The sequence below is a fragment of the Heloderma suspectum genome, chromosome 4 (assembly GCF_057233095.1).
Source record: "Heloderma suspectum isolate Gila_16-S chromosome 4, 16-S_ref, whole genome shotgun sequence".
NCBI lineage: Eukaryota > Metazoa > Chordata > Lepidosauria > Squamata > Helodermatidae > Heloderma > Heloderma suspectum.
In genome coordinates, this window is record NC_139461.1 from 135,096,405 (window position 1) to 135,113,289 (window position 16,885).

The window sequence follows — 16,885 nt, forward strand, 5'->3', positions numbered from 1 at the left end:
ACACTAGAATCCTACAAATGTCTTCTGGTTGGGTTGTGAGCAATCAAATATACCAGTGTTCTTCACCGCAAGGCCTGAGTACCACTGGTGACTTCCAGTCACCTCCGGTGCCGTTCATTCTCTCTCTCTCTCTCTCTCTCTCTCTCTCTCCCCCCCCCCTCATATATTCATTCATCCTCTCCCTTTTTGCAGTAGCCGTTCGCTCTCAGTGAACCAGCTGCTGTGTCCTGGGATACTGGAGGAGGCTTTGGGGTTGGGAAGTCAGAAGTTCTGCCACTCATCAGGTGTGAGGTGGCTGATGGTGGGTTGAGAGGAGAATGCAGAAGCAATCAGCCAGTAAGCTGTGGGTGGAGGAGGGGAGCCCAAGGGGCAAAGAGCAACAGGTAAGGCTAGATGTAGTGGTGTACTGTGCAGGTCCTGGAGGTGGAGTGGAAATCAAATGCGCAGGCGAGAGAGAGAGAGCCAGCTGCACTGGGAGATTCTGCAGAACTCAGTAGAACAGAGCACGCTCTTAGTAACAAGAAGAAAATCCATCCCAGTCCAAGGTTCAGGTAAGCCTGTTGGAATTTGCCTGCCTGGGGACTGACTGATGGGGCCTTGCTTGGATGATGTAGAAGGGGAATTTATCTATTTATTTATTTGTTTGTTTATTTATGGGGTGAGGAGGCCTATAAAAGCCTCCAGCTGAATGTGGTTCACAGCATCACTATTTGACTGGAGGAGGGGAGAGGAGAGACCCCCACCACAGCTGAGGAAAGGCCTCCAAGTGGCAGTGCCTAAAGCCAAAGTGGCTCCTGCTTGAAAAACAATGAAGATAACTGAAATATCCCATGGGCTTTCAGACAAGAATATACTCATGTGCTTTACTATGTAGACAAGAAGTGTTTTCTCATATCTCTTTCTAGTCAGAAAGGAAGGGATCTTCCACAACTTGACACATTCTGAATAGGTGCCCTTTTATTGAAACATATACTTGGAAAAATATAAAGGAAATATTATACAATAGAAGAGCACTTAGGCTGATTGTGAAGATTTTATACATGGAACCATGGATATATTTCCCTAGTGATTATATTTGAAAGCCTGGTATTTTATTCAATTAGATGTACTGCATAGGAAATTATTGGGGGGGATTATATTTTTAGCATTCAGATTTCCCCAAGAATGCCTGTCGTACTGGAATGCGGCTCTCGCAGTATCCAGACATTCAAAAGTGGCAGCTTAAGCCTTCTTTTCATTTTATTGGCTACTACATCTAAAGCAATAGAAGGTCATTACTGATCTTTGTTAACTTGTTCTAGTTAAACTGTACAAAATCAATAAAGACTTTCTGTATCCATATTCGAATTCATTGCTGTTGTCACCACTGCAGTCATTCATAAATATCTGACTACAGAGATTTCCATCCCTTTGGATCATTTGCTTATGTTTATGAGCAATATCAAAAATCACCTTTTTATGCTCATGCTAGTTTTGTAAGCACACCGCCCAACGGTTAAGGTAATCTTGTTTGCTTAATAAATGATGTAATGTTGTCTTTGCCAGTGAAAAGTGAGGAGGTATTACACAAAATTAGATGCCATGAGTAAGTGGGTGGCAGTAGGTTAATTTGAGGAGTGATGTTGGTGCTGACAGGAAATAAAACCTAGGTTCTAACTTCTAAAGCATGTCATAGTGGAACTTTTTTTAGCTTTATTGCATACAGTGCAGATGAAATGGCAGGACTGGCTATAAAGAGTTTAAAGAGAGAATCCTCCTCATGTTTAAATGATACAGCTTCATCCCAAATAGGCAATCTGTGCAACATAAGTTGTGAAATTCTAACTTTGAGCTTTAATTAGGGTGGCTGTGTGTCCTACTTTATAGAGGACAGTCCTCTATTTGAAGGGCTTTCAGAAGACAATCTATTTGTAGGTGTCCTCTATTGGAAGGGCTGTCCAGTGCATGTCCAATTTAAAGATAAAGAACTATAGGAAGGGAGAACAGGGGCCTTGAATTATAATAATTAGCATATGAAAAATTACGTAAGTAAGTGTCCTTTTTTGTCCTCTTTTTTGTGATGCATATCCATTGGGGTGGGGAGGGTCACAATCTGTAATAGGGATGTATGAAAGTCACTTACCTTTTTGCAGCTTGGCTTTGCGGTGAGGGGGAGGCGCTTCGCTTTTCCCCCCGAAGTTCAGGCGAAGGGGGGGAGGCTTCCCGCCTCGCCCGGCCGAAATTCAGGCCAGGGAGAAGCGCCCTGTCTCCCCAGCCGCGAAACAAAAAGTAAAAAAAAAAAAAAAAGACCCCGTGATAGGCTACGTGACGATTTACGTAGCCTATCACGGCTAGATTTCCAAAGTCAGCCGTGATAGGCTACGTAAATCGTCACGTAGCCTATCACGGGTGACTTTGGAAAAAAAAAGCACATACGCAAATGGCGGTGGCCCATGGGCGCCGCCATTTGCGTTCATTATTTTGGCGCGTCTAGTCTACGTAAAGATTTACGTAGACTACGGCGAAAATAAGGGCAACGCAAATAGCGTGCCCTTATTTTCGCCGTAGTCTACGTAAATCTTTACGTAGACTAGACGCGCCAAAATAAGGAACGCAAATGGCGGCGCCCATGGGCCACCGCCATTTGCGTACGTGCTTTTTTTTTTTTCCAAAGTCACCCGTGATAGGCTACGTGACGATTTACGTAGCCTATCACGGCTGACTTTGGAAATCTAGCCGTGATAGGCTACGTAAATCGTCACGTAGCCTATGCACGGGTGTGGTTGTGTTTTTTTTACTTTAGTTTTTTTTTTTTTTGCAATGGCGGCAGCGGCAGCCGGTTGGGAGACCGGCCGCCGCCCCCGCCTGCGACGAACCACCGCCGAACCACCGCTGGGACCCGCCGCCGGGAGGGACATTCGCCAAAGGTAAGTCCCGTCCCGGGGGGGCAGGGGGCAGAGAATTTCAACGCCAATTTCGGGGGGCAGAATGCGTTGGCACTCGGCCCCCTGAACATTCGGGGAGAAATTCTCCGCCATCCCTAATCTGTAAGCAACTGTCTTAGCTGCAACCCTAATCACACTTATTAAGGCTTTCTTCACACTGAGCTTTTATCCTGTGATTGAGATTGCTCCTTCACGGATGTTTGTGGGTTCTTTACATGACGCCGTGACCCTCCAAGGTGTCTCCTGCACTAAATGCCCTTTGTTCCATTTTTAAATAGATCGCAGATAATGAGCTATCAAATTACCTGTTGTCTTCCGCTTCAGTTTCCTCCTTGAAAAGAGTAACAGAGGCAAGAAGAGGGGTGAGATCAATGAAAGATAATGGAAGACTCAGATATGGGGGGAAGGGGGTGAGGAAAAGAAGCACATGAAAAAGGGACTCATTGTGATCCCGCATTTAAAATGGAAACAAAAAGCCCCATTTTAAATGCAGGATTTAGGCTGGTGTACAGATGCCCTATAACTTAATAAGATGCAATCCTAAACATACTTACTAAGCCAGGAAGAGTAAGACACACTAAAGACAGTGGGACTCCCTTCTGAGCAAACATAATATTGCAGTGCTAAGCTCTGAACATCTCAGTAGACTAAGAATATAATTAAGTTTCCCTGTGGACTATTCCATTCTTTAGCCAAGTGTTATTTTTTAAAATATTTATATCAGCCACAGTGGGACTGCAGCACTGCGAGAGGAGAGTTAAACCCTTCCCATTTGCCATTTTCAAAATTAAGATCACTTCCCTTTGTTCACAGGGGAAAACAGGTAACCACATGAAGATCCCTTCTCCACCAGCACCATGGTCCTGATCAGATTGGGACACTTATTTATTTATTTGTTTGTTGCATTTGTATCCTTTTTTCCTCCAAGGAACCCAAGGTGGCATACATATTCCTCCTCTTCCTCTCCATTTTATCCTCACAACAACAACCCTGTGAGGTGGGTTGGGCTGAGAGTCTGTGTCTGGCCCAAAGTCATCTAGTGAGCTTCCATGGCTGAGTGGGGACTAGAACCCGGATCTCCTGACTCCCAGTCCATCACTAGCCACTACACCACACTGGCTATATTTGCTATATAGTTTTGAAAAGGAGATCCTGTTCATGGGTAACATATGTCATGTCAACATTTGTCCCATTGTCTACTACCATGTGATTTATTATTATTTATTTTAACATCGCTTAAGGAGAATTTAAGGGTTCTTGGGACATTAATGCACAAGAAGGTCTTTCTACCTGTTCGTTGACAGCTGATCTTACAGCCCAGCTTATTGTGTTCCATGTTAATTAACACCATGTGATAAACCTGCTGTGCTGCAGTGAAGGGAGAAAGGATGCTGGAATTTACTTTCTGTTGGAGTGAACCCTGAAAGAAGAACCTTGTATGCAAGGAAACCCCTCCTCTGCTTGCAATGATAATCAGGAAAATTATAATCAGGAAAAAAATCCTTTCCACTCTTGCTAAGATGGTAACTAGCATATGTCAACGATCACCCTCTAAATCATAAAATAATCAGACATCTGCTGACACTCTTTTGGTGTCAAGCATTGCCTAATATAACCTTTGTCAAAAGAGGACTTCTCTTTGGAGAAAATGCTCACAACAACAAAAAAGAACATGTTTAGTTTTACGTTTATTGCTCAGGAAAATCTTTGCAGGTAGCAATCGGACAGGCGGGGGGGAGGCAGCAGCAAAGTTCCCCTCTACAGCCAGCAAAGACAAAACATGCCCGGAACACACAGTGCTGCTGTAGCGAAGCCGCAAAGGCTCCCAGGATATGAGTTGTGCTGCAAAAGCCCGTGGGACACGTGCTGAGAGTGGGCAGGAGGACAAAGGGGAAAAAACCCATGACAAATCAGAGAGCGCTGGATCATCTGACAGAAGCATCGTGGGCTATCGATTAACCAACCTACCATGGTCTATTTTCACTGTGGCTTATTGTGATGTGCAAATAGGCCCAGTAGCAAAACAAATAAATCTGTTAGGCTAGCTGTGAGGTGTACAGGCTTGTCAACCCTGATAGTGGTTTTCTGCTACAATGGGATTTGTATTGGTCTGACTAGAGAAATAATAAGACAGTTGGCAATGCTACACACAAGGCTGGCTGGGGAGATTATGGCAGTAGTTTAAAGAGGCAATATGCGAGCATTTTCTCCGAAAAGGTCTTCTTTCAAGGAAGGCTATATTAAGCAATGCTTGATATCAAAACAGTGTCAGCAGATGTCTAATTATTTTATGAGAGTGATCATTGACATATGCTAGGCACTCCCATTACAGACACTTTTGTTGTTGTTAAGGTTTTCATGGCATTTCAATCTGGGTCAGCGTTGGGCTTGCTGCACCTGTCAGAGAACTGGCTTTCATTCACCCTGGCTTCTTCTCCTTCTCCACCCTCCACCTCACTGCCACTTGTCTCCACCCCAATAGACACACATGCCCCATCTGTGCTATTTGATTTCCTCTCAAGTTTTCCTGAACCCTTACCAGTAATGAAGCATCTGCCACTGTTTGCTTCCCCCGCTGTGCTTGTTGCTTCCCCCCCAACGCCACTGGATCCTTTTCTTACCAAGCAAGTCCTCCCCCCTCCATGTACTCCTGTCCTGTCATCTGCAGTCCATATTCCCATAGTGATGAGATTTCTCATCCCTTTCTGTTGCAAAGCACCTCCATTGATAGATGCCATATATATGCGCGCACGTGCCATATATAGATGCCATATATAGATGTGGTACAACACAAAACAAGCACCTGATGTGGGTTTCCTTTTCCAATAAAAAATGTAAAAAGGTAAAGGTGTCCCCAACCAGTCGTGTCCGACTCTAGGGTGCGGTGCTCATCCCCGTTTCTAAGCCGAAGAGCCAGCGCTGTCCAAAGACGCTTCCGTGGTCATGTGGCCGGCATGACTGAACACCCAGGTGCACGGAACGCTGTTACCTTTCCCGCCGAGGCGGTACCTATTTATCTACTTGCAATTTCTTGCTTTCGAACTGCTAGGTTGGCAGGAGCTGGGACTGAAGACGGGAGCTCACTCCGTCACGCAGCACTCGGGTCTCGAACTGCTGACCTGCCGACCTTCCAGTCTGCAGTTCAGCGTCTTAACCACTAAGCCAAAAAATGTATTGGCTTACATAGCTTAGATACCTCGAATAGGCAAGTTTCTGGGCAGCTTGGAAAACACTTGCAGGGTGCAAGGTAGTAATATATATGAGGTAGGCAGTCAAGTTGTATACTACTATGGGGAGCAGGCAGTATTAGGCTTATATAGCATGCTGTCAGGGAAGTAATATAGGGTTCACCTGTATGGCCAAGGCAGCCAAGCAAGTCCTATAGGGCAAATAATAAACAAAGCATGCCTATAGAAGGGTGGAATTGCTTATATGGAGTATGCTAGCAACTGATATGGTTTCACAGGGAAAATGCTTATATGGGGTATGCTAGAAAGTAAACCATGTCTGTTGGGGACAGGCATTAGCAGGCATTCCTGGAAGATTAAACCACAGTTCTTAGCCACGGATGACATGGGGGTAATGGTCCCACATGTAGTCAGCAATAGTTGAGTAGATCGCTTGAGCTTCATGTCATGGCACTGTTTCCGACTGTGGATTCAGAGGGTGTGGAGTGGGCTGACGTTGCCGGGGACTGAGGGAGACTGTTCAGGCAGCCGGAGCTTGTCCTGCAGAAGCATGTTCCCCTGGATTTGCAGATGTTGTGGAGGACGCAGTGTGCAATGATGACATTTGCAATTAGGTCTTCCTCCACATCCAGAAGTGTGTAAAGGGAGTGCCAACGTACTTTTAGTCACCCAAATGCTCACTCCACCTCGAGTTTTGCCTGGCTGTGGTAGTAGTTAACATTTTTTCTCTCTCGGCATCCTCAGAGCATAGTATGGTGCCATGAACTACAGTTGAAGCGCAAAAGCCTGATCACCCAGGATGAAGAGGCATATGGGGAAGCTGTTCACCATCATAGGGGGGTGACTGAAGAATGTGCCTATGGCTAGCTTATGTGGCACCAGTGAGTTCCAGAATATGGAAGTGTCATGGCTGTTGATTTCCATCTCCAAAGACGGTACTGAGCAGGAGGTAGCCCAGGTTGAATGCCAGTTTGTGCAGCGTCATAGCCAACCTTTTTTTTTTACGGGTATGCTTATTCTCATTACTGTATCTGCTCTCTGAAACAGCTCATGGTAGTCGTCATGGTTTTCCATAAGGATTTGTAGAGCAGTTTGTATAGTGGCAACAATAGCAGCTTTCTCAACCGTATCTGCCTCTTCACCTTTCATTTGACATGCATAATGGTAGTAGACAGGGATCACAAAGTTACACTTCCGGAGACAGGAGGAGAGGAGGAAGGGAAGGAGGCGGGGGAAAGCTGAAGCATGGCAGGAGTGAAGGCTGATTGGCTCAGTTTCAGAGTGGAAATAGCTACTGGGGAGGTAGGTGGCTGAGTGAAAGTGTTAGCAGACTAAAAGAAATGGCCCGAGTTCCACTTTTGGTAGAGAATCAAGCAGTGGGTAGCAGGGGCAAGGGGGAGGGGAAAGGTTGAGCACAAACATGTGCATTACTTCAGTGTAAGCCAACTGCAACCATGTGCTGACATGGCCTGAATACCTCACTCTCTAACCTGATGAGTTTGCAGGCTGCAGCAAGCACATCTTGACTCATCCCCCAAGATGTATGTTCATTCTGCTGGAGGTACCTGCAGAGCAGTAGAGTTAGACTGGGAGAGTGGGTGGTGGTGGGTAGAAAAGAGATGGGAATGGGAAATGAGAGAGGGAAGGGGAAGAGAAAAGAAGAGAGGAACGTGCAGCTGTTATTTCTACTGAATATGCGGTGATTGCCCAAGCCCCTCTCCATGCCACTGCGCTACTAATGCCACATGTGCAAATGCATCTTTCTGCCTCAGGCGACATCCTTCGCTGCCAGTGAGCACTTTCGCTCCCCATGGGATTACTGGCATCCGTGGTGCCTAACATGTAAGTGAAGCATCCCCCCCCACCCCCTGAAGAGAAAAGCCATGGCTACACTCACAGCATTGTTGCGTATGGTGGGCTAGAATTGTCCTTGGCTGGAAACCTGCTCAAACTGTTCCCTTGATACTTTTGTTTTCTTGAAGAATAGGAAAAGGTGAAGACAGCAAAGATAACACAAGCAGGACCATGCATTACATGGGGGGGGGACTGGGGGGGAAGCTAATCTGAAGCTGCACTTCTGTAAGAGATGCTAAGCCCTCCTCTTGAGTATTGAGACAGCAGAGACTCACGTGCAATCCACAAATTCCTTATTCAGCTGATAGCACCTGTTCACCTTTGTAGGACTACAAAAGCTTAGAACTGTCCTCTAGTTTGCTAGATAAGATAAAACTAATTTGCAAGATAAGTCTCTTGGTAAGAGAGCTACTGAAACCCAGTTAGTTGCCTTTTCAACTCTGGACAGGTTTCCCACGGTGCTCAGCTGGCTTTTTCTGAGTTCCTGCCTTCAGGGAGAATCCTCCCAATTCAACTTGTGACAGGCAGCCAATCTGATGTGATGTGTCCCTCCTCCTCCTCTCAATTCTGCCTGCTTAACTTGGTGGCAAGTTCTGGCATATGTTGATCCCGAAGTCCCCTCCCCCTCCAACAATACCTGGGCTCCAATGGGGAAAGGGGAAGACGGTCTCTGAGCCAGGCCCTCCTCCTCGATAAGTGTCAAGGATAATGGCCTGCTTTCCGCCATAAGATCAGGTTAGGCGGTCACATTAGAGGTAACCACCTGAGCTGGGATTGTGTGTAATCTAGAGGCTCCTCGGCCCTTTGCCCAAGGCCAGACGCAGTCCTTGCTAAATAGGAAGTGCCAGCAGCTGGGGAGTTCCAGCCTCTTGGAGGCCAGGGTGGTCCACCCAGGGGCTGAGCCAGCGATTGGCTGGAGCAAAATCTGCCCTGGGTTGCCACCGCTTTAAAAGTGGGCTGAGGTCGAGGCATGGTGCATCCAGGTGGTCCTGGACCTGCAGACGGCTGGTTTCTATCCAGGGAGATCCATGCTTCGGTATGTAAAGATAGGCCAGGTAGATTTATTATTTTGCTTGTGTGTACGTTCCTGAAGCTCTTTGTTTATAGTTAAGTGATTTCGCTTTGTACCCTCTGTGTAACTGGCTACTTCCATTCTTCCCTTTCCCTCTACCGGTTTATGTTGATCTTAATAAACCTTTATCCAACCTTTAGTTGGTGTGATCTCTCTGTATAACTTCAGTGCTAATTTCAGTGCCTCTTGGCCTATGAGGGTGGCTACTGGATATTTGGGGGGACTGAAAGGCCAGGTTTGGCCAGTCCTGTTTTTGGGAAGGGGATCCCGGGATTGGGGTTGGGAGGTTGGGGCCGGTCCCGGCAGCAGGGATCCTCCTTCCCTTCTCCTTGACAATAAGCCTCTGGGAAGGTTCTTTGCTGGCTCCTGAGGCATCTTGGGGAATTTCCTCCTCCACACCCTGTCCCCGCTGGGCTTCTTCTTACTCCGTTTCTGAATCAGAGTCCGAAACCAAAATAGAGGGCCTGGGCTCAGTCCTGACTCCCTCTACCTTGGTGGCTTTCCTCTTCCATCCCAGCCTGGGCTTGCAGGGCAGACACTGCTTGGAGCCATCTGCTCTGCAGCTGGCCTGGAACAGGTGGAACAGAAAGCCCCAGCAAGCTGCACACAGTCAGTTTTCTGCTTGTTCCTTAAACGAGCCACCCTCTGAGCATAACTTAGAGGACCATCGGTATCTAGCACCTCCTCCCTTTGTCGTAGAGGATGCTTCTGGTAGAGGCTGGCCATGAGGCCTGGATAGCTTTTCTGAGCGCTGAGCACAAGTTTGTGGGATTGCTTGTACTGGAAGAGTAGGTTGTGGGGCTGCTTGTCCCTGATGTAGAACAGGCAGCTTTCAGGGGCAACAGTGAGGAACTCACAGGGCACACTATGGGGCAAACAGCTCAGTACAAAGCATCTGGGGAGGGCAGCTTTGGGGAGTATGGAGACAGTAGCAGATGGAATGTGATGCTGCTTTGGCATACTAGCCATGTAGGGTTCAATCTTCAAGGGACCCTCTCTTTGTGCAGACACTTGCCTTGACGTGCCTGGAGTCAGCAAGGAGGAATCACGGGTTGGGGAAAGGCAGGTTTTCATGGGACGATGTCTGACTTTGGGCAGGTGTGGCAAGGGAAGCCCGCTGCCACGCATGTGGCCAAGTGTGCCATCCCTCCTGTCAAGCAGGATAGTCGCTTTTGTCATAAAAATGCCAGACCTCTTGTTGTGTATGGTAATTTCTCTTAACTTATACAGCCTGTGCAGCTTTTCCTCGCACTGCGCAGGAGAGGTCAGTGAATAAATATGCCTATTTGCTCATCAGTTTAGAACTTAGCGCATATTCTCTGGCTGTGCCTTTGGCGTTCTTGGCATGCCGCCAGTGCCAATAGCTCTGTGTCTTGTAATGCTTGTGTGAAGAGATCAGGAGTGGGTGAGAATAGTGAGGCTCAGTTGTCAGCCTCCTTCTCCACCTGTTCCATTCGGGAATCCAGGATCTTGCCTAGCCGTGGGTGAAATCTGCCTGTTACAGCAGCTGGAAATAATGGAAACACGGTTGAGGGGTGAACTGTTCCATTTTGGGGGACAACTGTCAACCCACCAGTTCCCATGCACAGAAAAGGGAGTTAGGCTGGATGGTAGATTACGGGTCTGGTTACTAAGGAGGGAAGCCATCCTAAGGAGCAAAGACAGGATGTATAAAGGATTAAGGGTGGAGCTACTTCTGTAGTTTCTTCTGTTCCAGAAGAGAAGTTCAATGCACAGAACCCTTTCAAAAATTTAGGATTGTTTTGAGATAGGGTGCAATGCAGACACCACAAAACTCAGAAGAATAGCCATTTTCTTCAAGGTCACTCAGTGAAGATAAGACAAACTCGGTTCACTAGGGGGGAAAAGCCGGTTGCTGTCAAGGGAAGTGCTGGAGGAGGAAGGGCGGAGGGCACTGACGAGGAAGGAAGGAGGGGGCACTAGCGCACGCTATTGCCTGGCAGAGTTCAGCAAGTCAAGTCATGAGGAATGGTCAGGTTTTTTGCCACTCTTGCCAGGCGATACTGTAGCCCTTTTGAACAAGTCGTGCACAACCCACGGTGAAGGGTTCACACATCACAACAAGCCACTCTGAAAACAAGCCACCATGAACAACCCAACAATAAGCCATGGGTTGTCAGTGTGGTTTTCCATGATTAACTACCCATGATTAAGCCAGGGATTTTTTTGTTTTATTTCTTACATTTCTATGCTGCCCAATAGCTGAAGCTCTCTGGGTGGGTTCACACAACACAACCCATAATGAAACAAACCAGGTGACAACCCACTGTGCATTGTTGTGTCATTGGTCTGGTTCGCATAATCACCACAAGCCGTTGCGCATGTGGGCACCAGATTGCCTACTCAGACCCTGGCCACATCTTGTCAGTCTGTTGTAGGATCATTTGAGGGTTGTTTAACTCTGAAACAACCCTTACCGCCCAGGTTCGGATGACACAACAAACCATGGCAACTCCCTGCCATGGGCTGAATATTCAAAATGGCCACCCACACGTGCCACAACCCACTGTGGCTTAAATAAGCCATGATGGGTGGTGGTGATTGTGCAAACTGGCCCAGTGAGGTTTGTTTTTTTAAAAAATCTACCTCACTCTTTTTTTAATAGAAATCAGAGCAGTTTGCAACATAACATAAAATTACAACATTAAAATAATAAGCATGAATAATGAAAATACAATAGCTTCATTTAACAGCAGAAATACAGAACCATATATTGGGTTGGATCCAGATTTAGGTGTGTATAAGTTGGCTGGTGGAAGCAGACTTCCCTGTCCCCGCCTCTCCACAACAGGTCCTCTAGCCACCTGAAAATGCTACACAGAGGACTGGGGACCCTGCTGCTTTGGGTGAAGGTTGGGCTGGGAGGAGTTCCCTGGAAACTGGGCAGAGGCATCCTCTGTAAGCAAAGGTCTTCCGTCCATGGAAGACAGATCCTGGATCTAACCCAATATGAACAATCCAGCACATCACAAGGGGGAATGAGCCCCAACTCAAAAGCAGAAGAGGAGAATAAAAACATTCAAGCAGCTCAGCCATGAACGTGTTTTGTGTTATCGCTGTAGGTGGGTCTCCCTATAGAGGGTATTCCACAAGGTTGGTCCTGTCCTTAGATGTACCAGTCTTGCCTGGGACATGCCAGATTCTGCCAGGACCACCCATGAACTGTGAGTTTCTGCCATGTTGTCCACCATGGCTTGTCCCCCTGGCCTCACTCAGCTCTACCCATTGGCTCAGCAGGCTTTTTTTTTTAGATCAAACCTTGGTGACTCTACATGTGGGAGAGAAAGGAGAGGGAGTTATCCCAACGCCTGTAACAAGCAAGCAAGCTCTCTATTACCAAGCATTTCACCAAGACCATAACATGAATGTCGGTGTTTTGTCTTTCAGGAGTTACAGTTTGAAAGGCTTACACGAGAACTTGAAGCTGAACGCCAGATTGTAGCCAGCCAGCTGGAGAGATGTAAACTTGGATCTGAGACTGGAAGTATGAACAGCATTAGGTAGGTATTGTATGAGAGTCACTTTGTTGTTTCTCCATAATTGATTGGCGTTAGTAATGAATTTTATTAATCATCCTGTGACATGCTGCATACTTGAGGCGGGGGGATTCCCCCTGAGATTTTTAGCAGAGAGACAAAATTGTTTTTGTTACCTTGATATTACTTTATATGTGTTACCTGATAATGAACCTTGGGTAAAAACTGATAGCAAAAATACTCGCTGTGAAAACTACAGAGGTGATGAAATAGCACGACTTATGAATCTGCTAGATTTAGTTCCTTTTTCTCAAGGACTGGGCTAAGAAAACAGTGTGAAAAATAAATGCAGTTCTGTAGAATATAGAAATGCAGAGAGCGCTCCAGGTCATTTACTGTCACACAAACATAATTATGGGGAAACATATTATTAGATAACCTTTTGGTCATTTTTCCAGTTGGATCATTTTAGTAGAGAAATTATTTATGTCTCTTAAAATATGTATGGTTTTAACTGTAATATCCTGAAATTTGGTTTTTCTAGTATCTGTGCTAAATAATTAAATAATGTTCAATTTTAAAGTGAGTAGCATGATTCTATATGCAGAGTTATAATGCTGCTATTAGATTTCACTTTTTAAAGGTGCAGTCTGTGTAGAGACCTGCATGGAATACTAAACTTAGGTTAGTTTCTTAGGTTGCTTGGATGAAGGCTTGATTAGGCTTTTAAAGTAAATTTATTCTTGCATTCTTGTAAGAGAGCTGAATGCACACTAGGTGATCCTGTAAACATTTCTTCATGACTGAAAATTTATGTAATATTAATAAGAAGTTGACAGATAAAATCGTCCAGTTATTGGCTAATAAGACAGACACTTCATGGAGCCAAATTTGCAAGTAATTCAGAAAACCAAGTTCCTAGTAGATGGGATGAAATGCTGGGAATTTGAGAGACCTGGAAAATAAAAAATAATTGCATGATAATTCCTTATCAGACAAAATCCTTTAAAAGCAATAATTATCTTGAATTTTGCAATTGCAGGAAGTGTTTCAAAAGGATTGCAGTGTGGTTTCAAGATATTGCCAATCTGTTACTTAAATGTGTGTATTGGGTCCTGTAGCTTTATTGTTTATTTTGTTAAGGTGCACAAATGTACATTTTCCCCAAACATTGTACGCAACAGGAGCAAAATTATCTGATCTCTGTGGTAGATAGAAGTTTTTATCTCTAGGAAGACATACTGCTCAGATTTCATTATTCCCATCATTCCAAACTCTCACTTTCAGAAATTGCTTCATTCTTTAAAATGTTGTTGAATATATATGCTGGTTTGCTTGGAAATACCAAGTATCACCTCAGAAATTTCCTTTGAAAAGGACGCTGTTCAGATGTAGAGGTCCCAATCTAATAAGTCATGGTTTATCAGCCCAAGAATGAGCCATGTGCCTGTGTGCTCCCTCCTCTCCTCACCTCTTCTTTCCTCACTTCATGCACTCAACTTTAGCAAAACACTCTTGGTTTCTTAAATCACAGTTTCCTATGATGACCAAGCTGGGGAAATGAAGTTTTACAGGCTCCTTCAAACTAGAATCAGACAATGCCTCAGGTCTGTTTTGGGCATAAAACTAAACTACTGTTTAATGTTACATGCAGAAACCTTGGGCTTTTGTGCTCCCCCTTCCCCATACTTCTTCTGGTATGGCCACAAGGGGGAGATCAGAAGCTTTTCCTCAGATTTTTAATTAACTGCAGTTTATCATAATGTCCAAAGACTAAATATTGGTTGATTTTAACTAAGTTTTAGAGAAAGAAGCAACCTTCATAAGCCATGGTTTGAAGTTGGCTTGTTTCAATGTCTTATGAAGGTTGCTTCTTTCTCTAAAACATAGTTAAGACTAAACACAGTTTGTTTGGGTTCAGATATAACAATAAGTTGTGGTTACTTAAAATGGAAGTGAAAGCTTCCATTCTCCTCCTCACAGTGACACCAGAGGAGGAAAAGTGTCGGAGTGGTGGGAAGCTGATCAATTCAAGGCTTCTTCACCTAACACTAAACCATAATTAAGCGTTATGTCTGAACAAGGCTATTGATGGCAAAGAAAACCATTTCAGAGTGAAGACAATCTTCACTGATTTCATTGCCTTCATTGTGAATGATGGAACACTTTTGCCCCCTTTCAGTGTTACCTCCCTCCACAAAAAATGAGAAGGGGCACTTTTTGCAGCTGCAACAAGTGTTCACAAAAGGCACACACATGTGCACGCAAGTCAGCTCAATCTTAGTCAATACCTGTAATTTCCAGTTTTACTGGTTTTGTCAGGGTGGACACTGAGCCCATAGAATCCCAGAGTAGTTCTGATTCTGAGGAAGAGCAGTTGCTCCTGGGAGAGGAGCGCGCTCCTCTTTCCCAGGGCCAAGAGCTGACGGAGATTCCTCCCACCAGCATTCCTAGCTTAGATAGCAGTCCAGGGAGTGACAGAGCGCGGGAAGCAGACTTGGTGGATGCGTGACGCCGACGCAGAGAGCGGCGCCAAATGGAGGGTGCAGAAAGGAGGCATAGTGCCCGGTTGGCGTGCAAACAACGGCTGTGCCCAGAGGATCCAAGGGAAAAGGGGAGGGATTCTCCCTAGTCCTTAAGTTCAGGGGTCTGCCAGTAATTCCCTTTCAAACGGGGACCAACTGTTCCAACTTAGGGCATAGGTACTGTGCTGCTCATATCTAGTTGCTAACGGTAGAGTTGTTAAGTTGTAAAAGAGGAATAAAGCTTTGAAAAGAATCCATTTGTCCGTGTCTGGACTTGGCTACTAGATTAGACTGAGAGAGGCCTCCAAGGAGCCCTTGACAGGTTTTAAAAATTGGAAAACCATTGTGGAGGGAAGGAAGAGGAGGAGGGTTACTTTCTGTTAAAGAGCGAGTTGTTCTTACTTTGAAGCTAGATCAGATTGAGCTGTTGAATATTGGGAATCAATTACTAAAGAAACTTTGTATTAATATTTTTGATAAATATCAGCAAGAAAATGGATCATTATTTTCCTTACTGAGGGAATATTGTCTACATGGTTAAGTAGATTCATTTATGATTTTGTGAATGTTTAACAGACATATAGTAAAGCAGCACAAATTAGGATTTTCACAGAGTTTTATGAGCCAGGACGTAGACTGCTTGGCAGCATACAGCTTCAATTCTTGACAAACCATATTCAGAAAGGAACAAAGAGTGTAGCTGTTATGCATGGGGGATTTTTTTATCATTGAAAAAACCCACTATTATTCCCAAGACTTTTGTACGAATACTTTGTGTTGAGCAGGGTAGGCAAAATGTTGTCCTTCAATCAACACAATGCAAAATACAGTTTTTCAGTAATGAGTATTCTAAAGAGAATTCAAAAATATTCATAAGATAGCGAGATAAGATATTGTGCTTCTATTTATGCCCACTACCTTACATCTTTGTGATAGCGGCACAGCCACCAAGTTAATAAGATCAGTGACTGTACTTCACTTCAGGAGTATGCTTAGATTTCTTAACCAATGTATATTATGTTATAAACACAGGAAGGACGGAAGAAGATGTAAGTGACATTGAGAAATGAACCAACTCTAAATCATAGGCATTTCCTTGTACAACTGCAGTATTGTGGCAGTGTTTTTGACACAAAGGTTTACATGGGGGTGTGTGTGTGTGTATGTGAGTATATCTGTAGACAGGCAGGCAGGCAGGTAGATAGACCACTGATTCCCTGCTGTTCAGCTAGAAAGGCTCCCAGAGCGGTTTACAAATTCATAAAAACAAGACAGGCTTAGAATCTAAAAAGATGTGGCATTAAAAGAAAAAGGATTGCGCAGAAGCAAAGCAAAAAAACTCAGGTACCAATTTGTAATTTTACGAGGTTCTTATTCCGACCAGCTGTAATGCACATGTAAGGGCAGTAATGCAACCAGATGTTATTGATCTTATTATCACAACCAGCTGGAATGGAAACAGTTGAAAGAGAGGAAGAGGATCCCAAAATTGCTTGTTTTTCACCTGAACAGGTGGCGTGGCCCTGCTTGCTGCTTCTCCCTCTTCTATACATATATATAACACACACACACACACACACACACACACACAGAAATCATAGAATCATAGGGTTGCAAGGGGCCTACAAGACCATCGAGTCCAACCCCGTGCTCAATGCAGGAAGCATATTGTAGCAGAGCATGCAAAGTAAGTAAAGCGAATATAGGAGGGTCCCACTGTATTATAATGAATCATACCCTATATTTGACTCTGTGAGATCTCAAGATGGTAATAACAATACAGGTGATATATTGTTTTCAGTTTTCTGCAGTGTAAAAGTAGAGA

The 16,885-nt window shown here is 44.9% G+C and overlaps 1 protein-coding gene across 1 annotated transcript in view; it reads left to right on the forward strand.

The window, feature by feature from the left end:
* The window catches only part of CTNND2 (catenin delta 2), an 861,592-nt gene that overhangs the window by 274,695 nt on the left and 570,012 nt on the right, over positions 1-16,885 (forward strand). Inside the window, exon 3 of the mRNA XM_084850586.1 lies at positions 12,447-12,559. Within this exon, the coding sequence (XP_084706712.1) occupies positions 12,447-12,559 (113 nt within the window). The remainder of the gene's footprint in view (positions 1-12,446; positions 12,560-16,885) is intronic.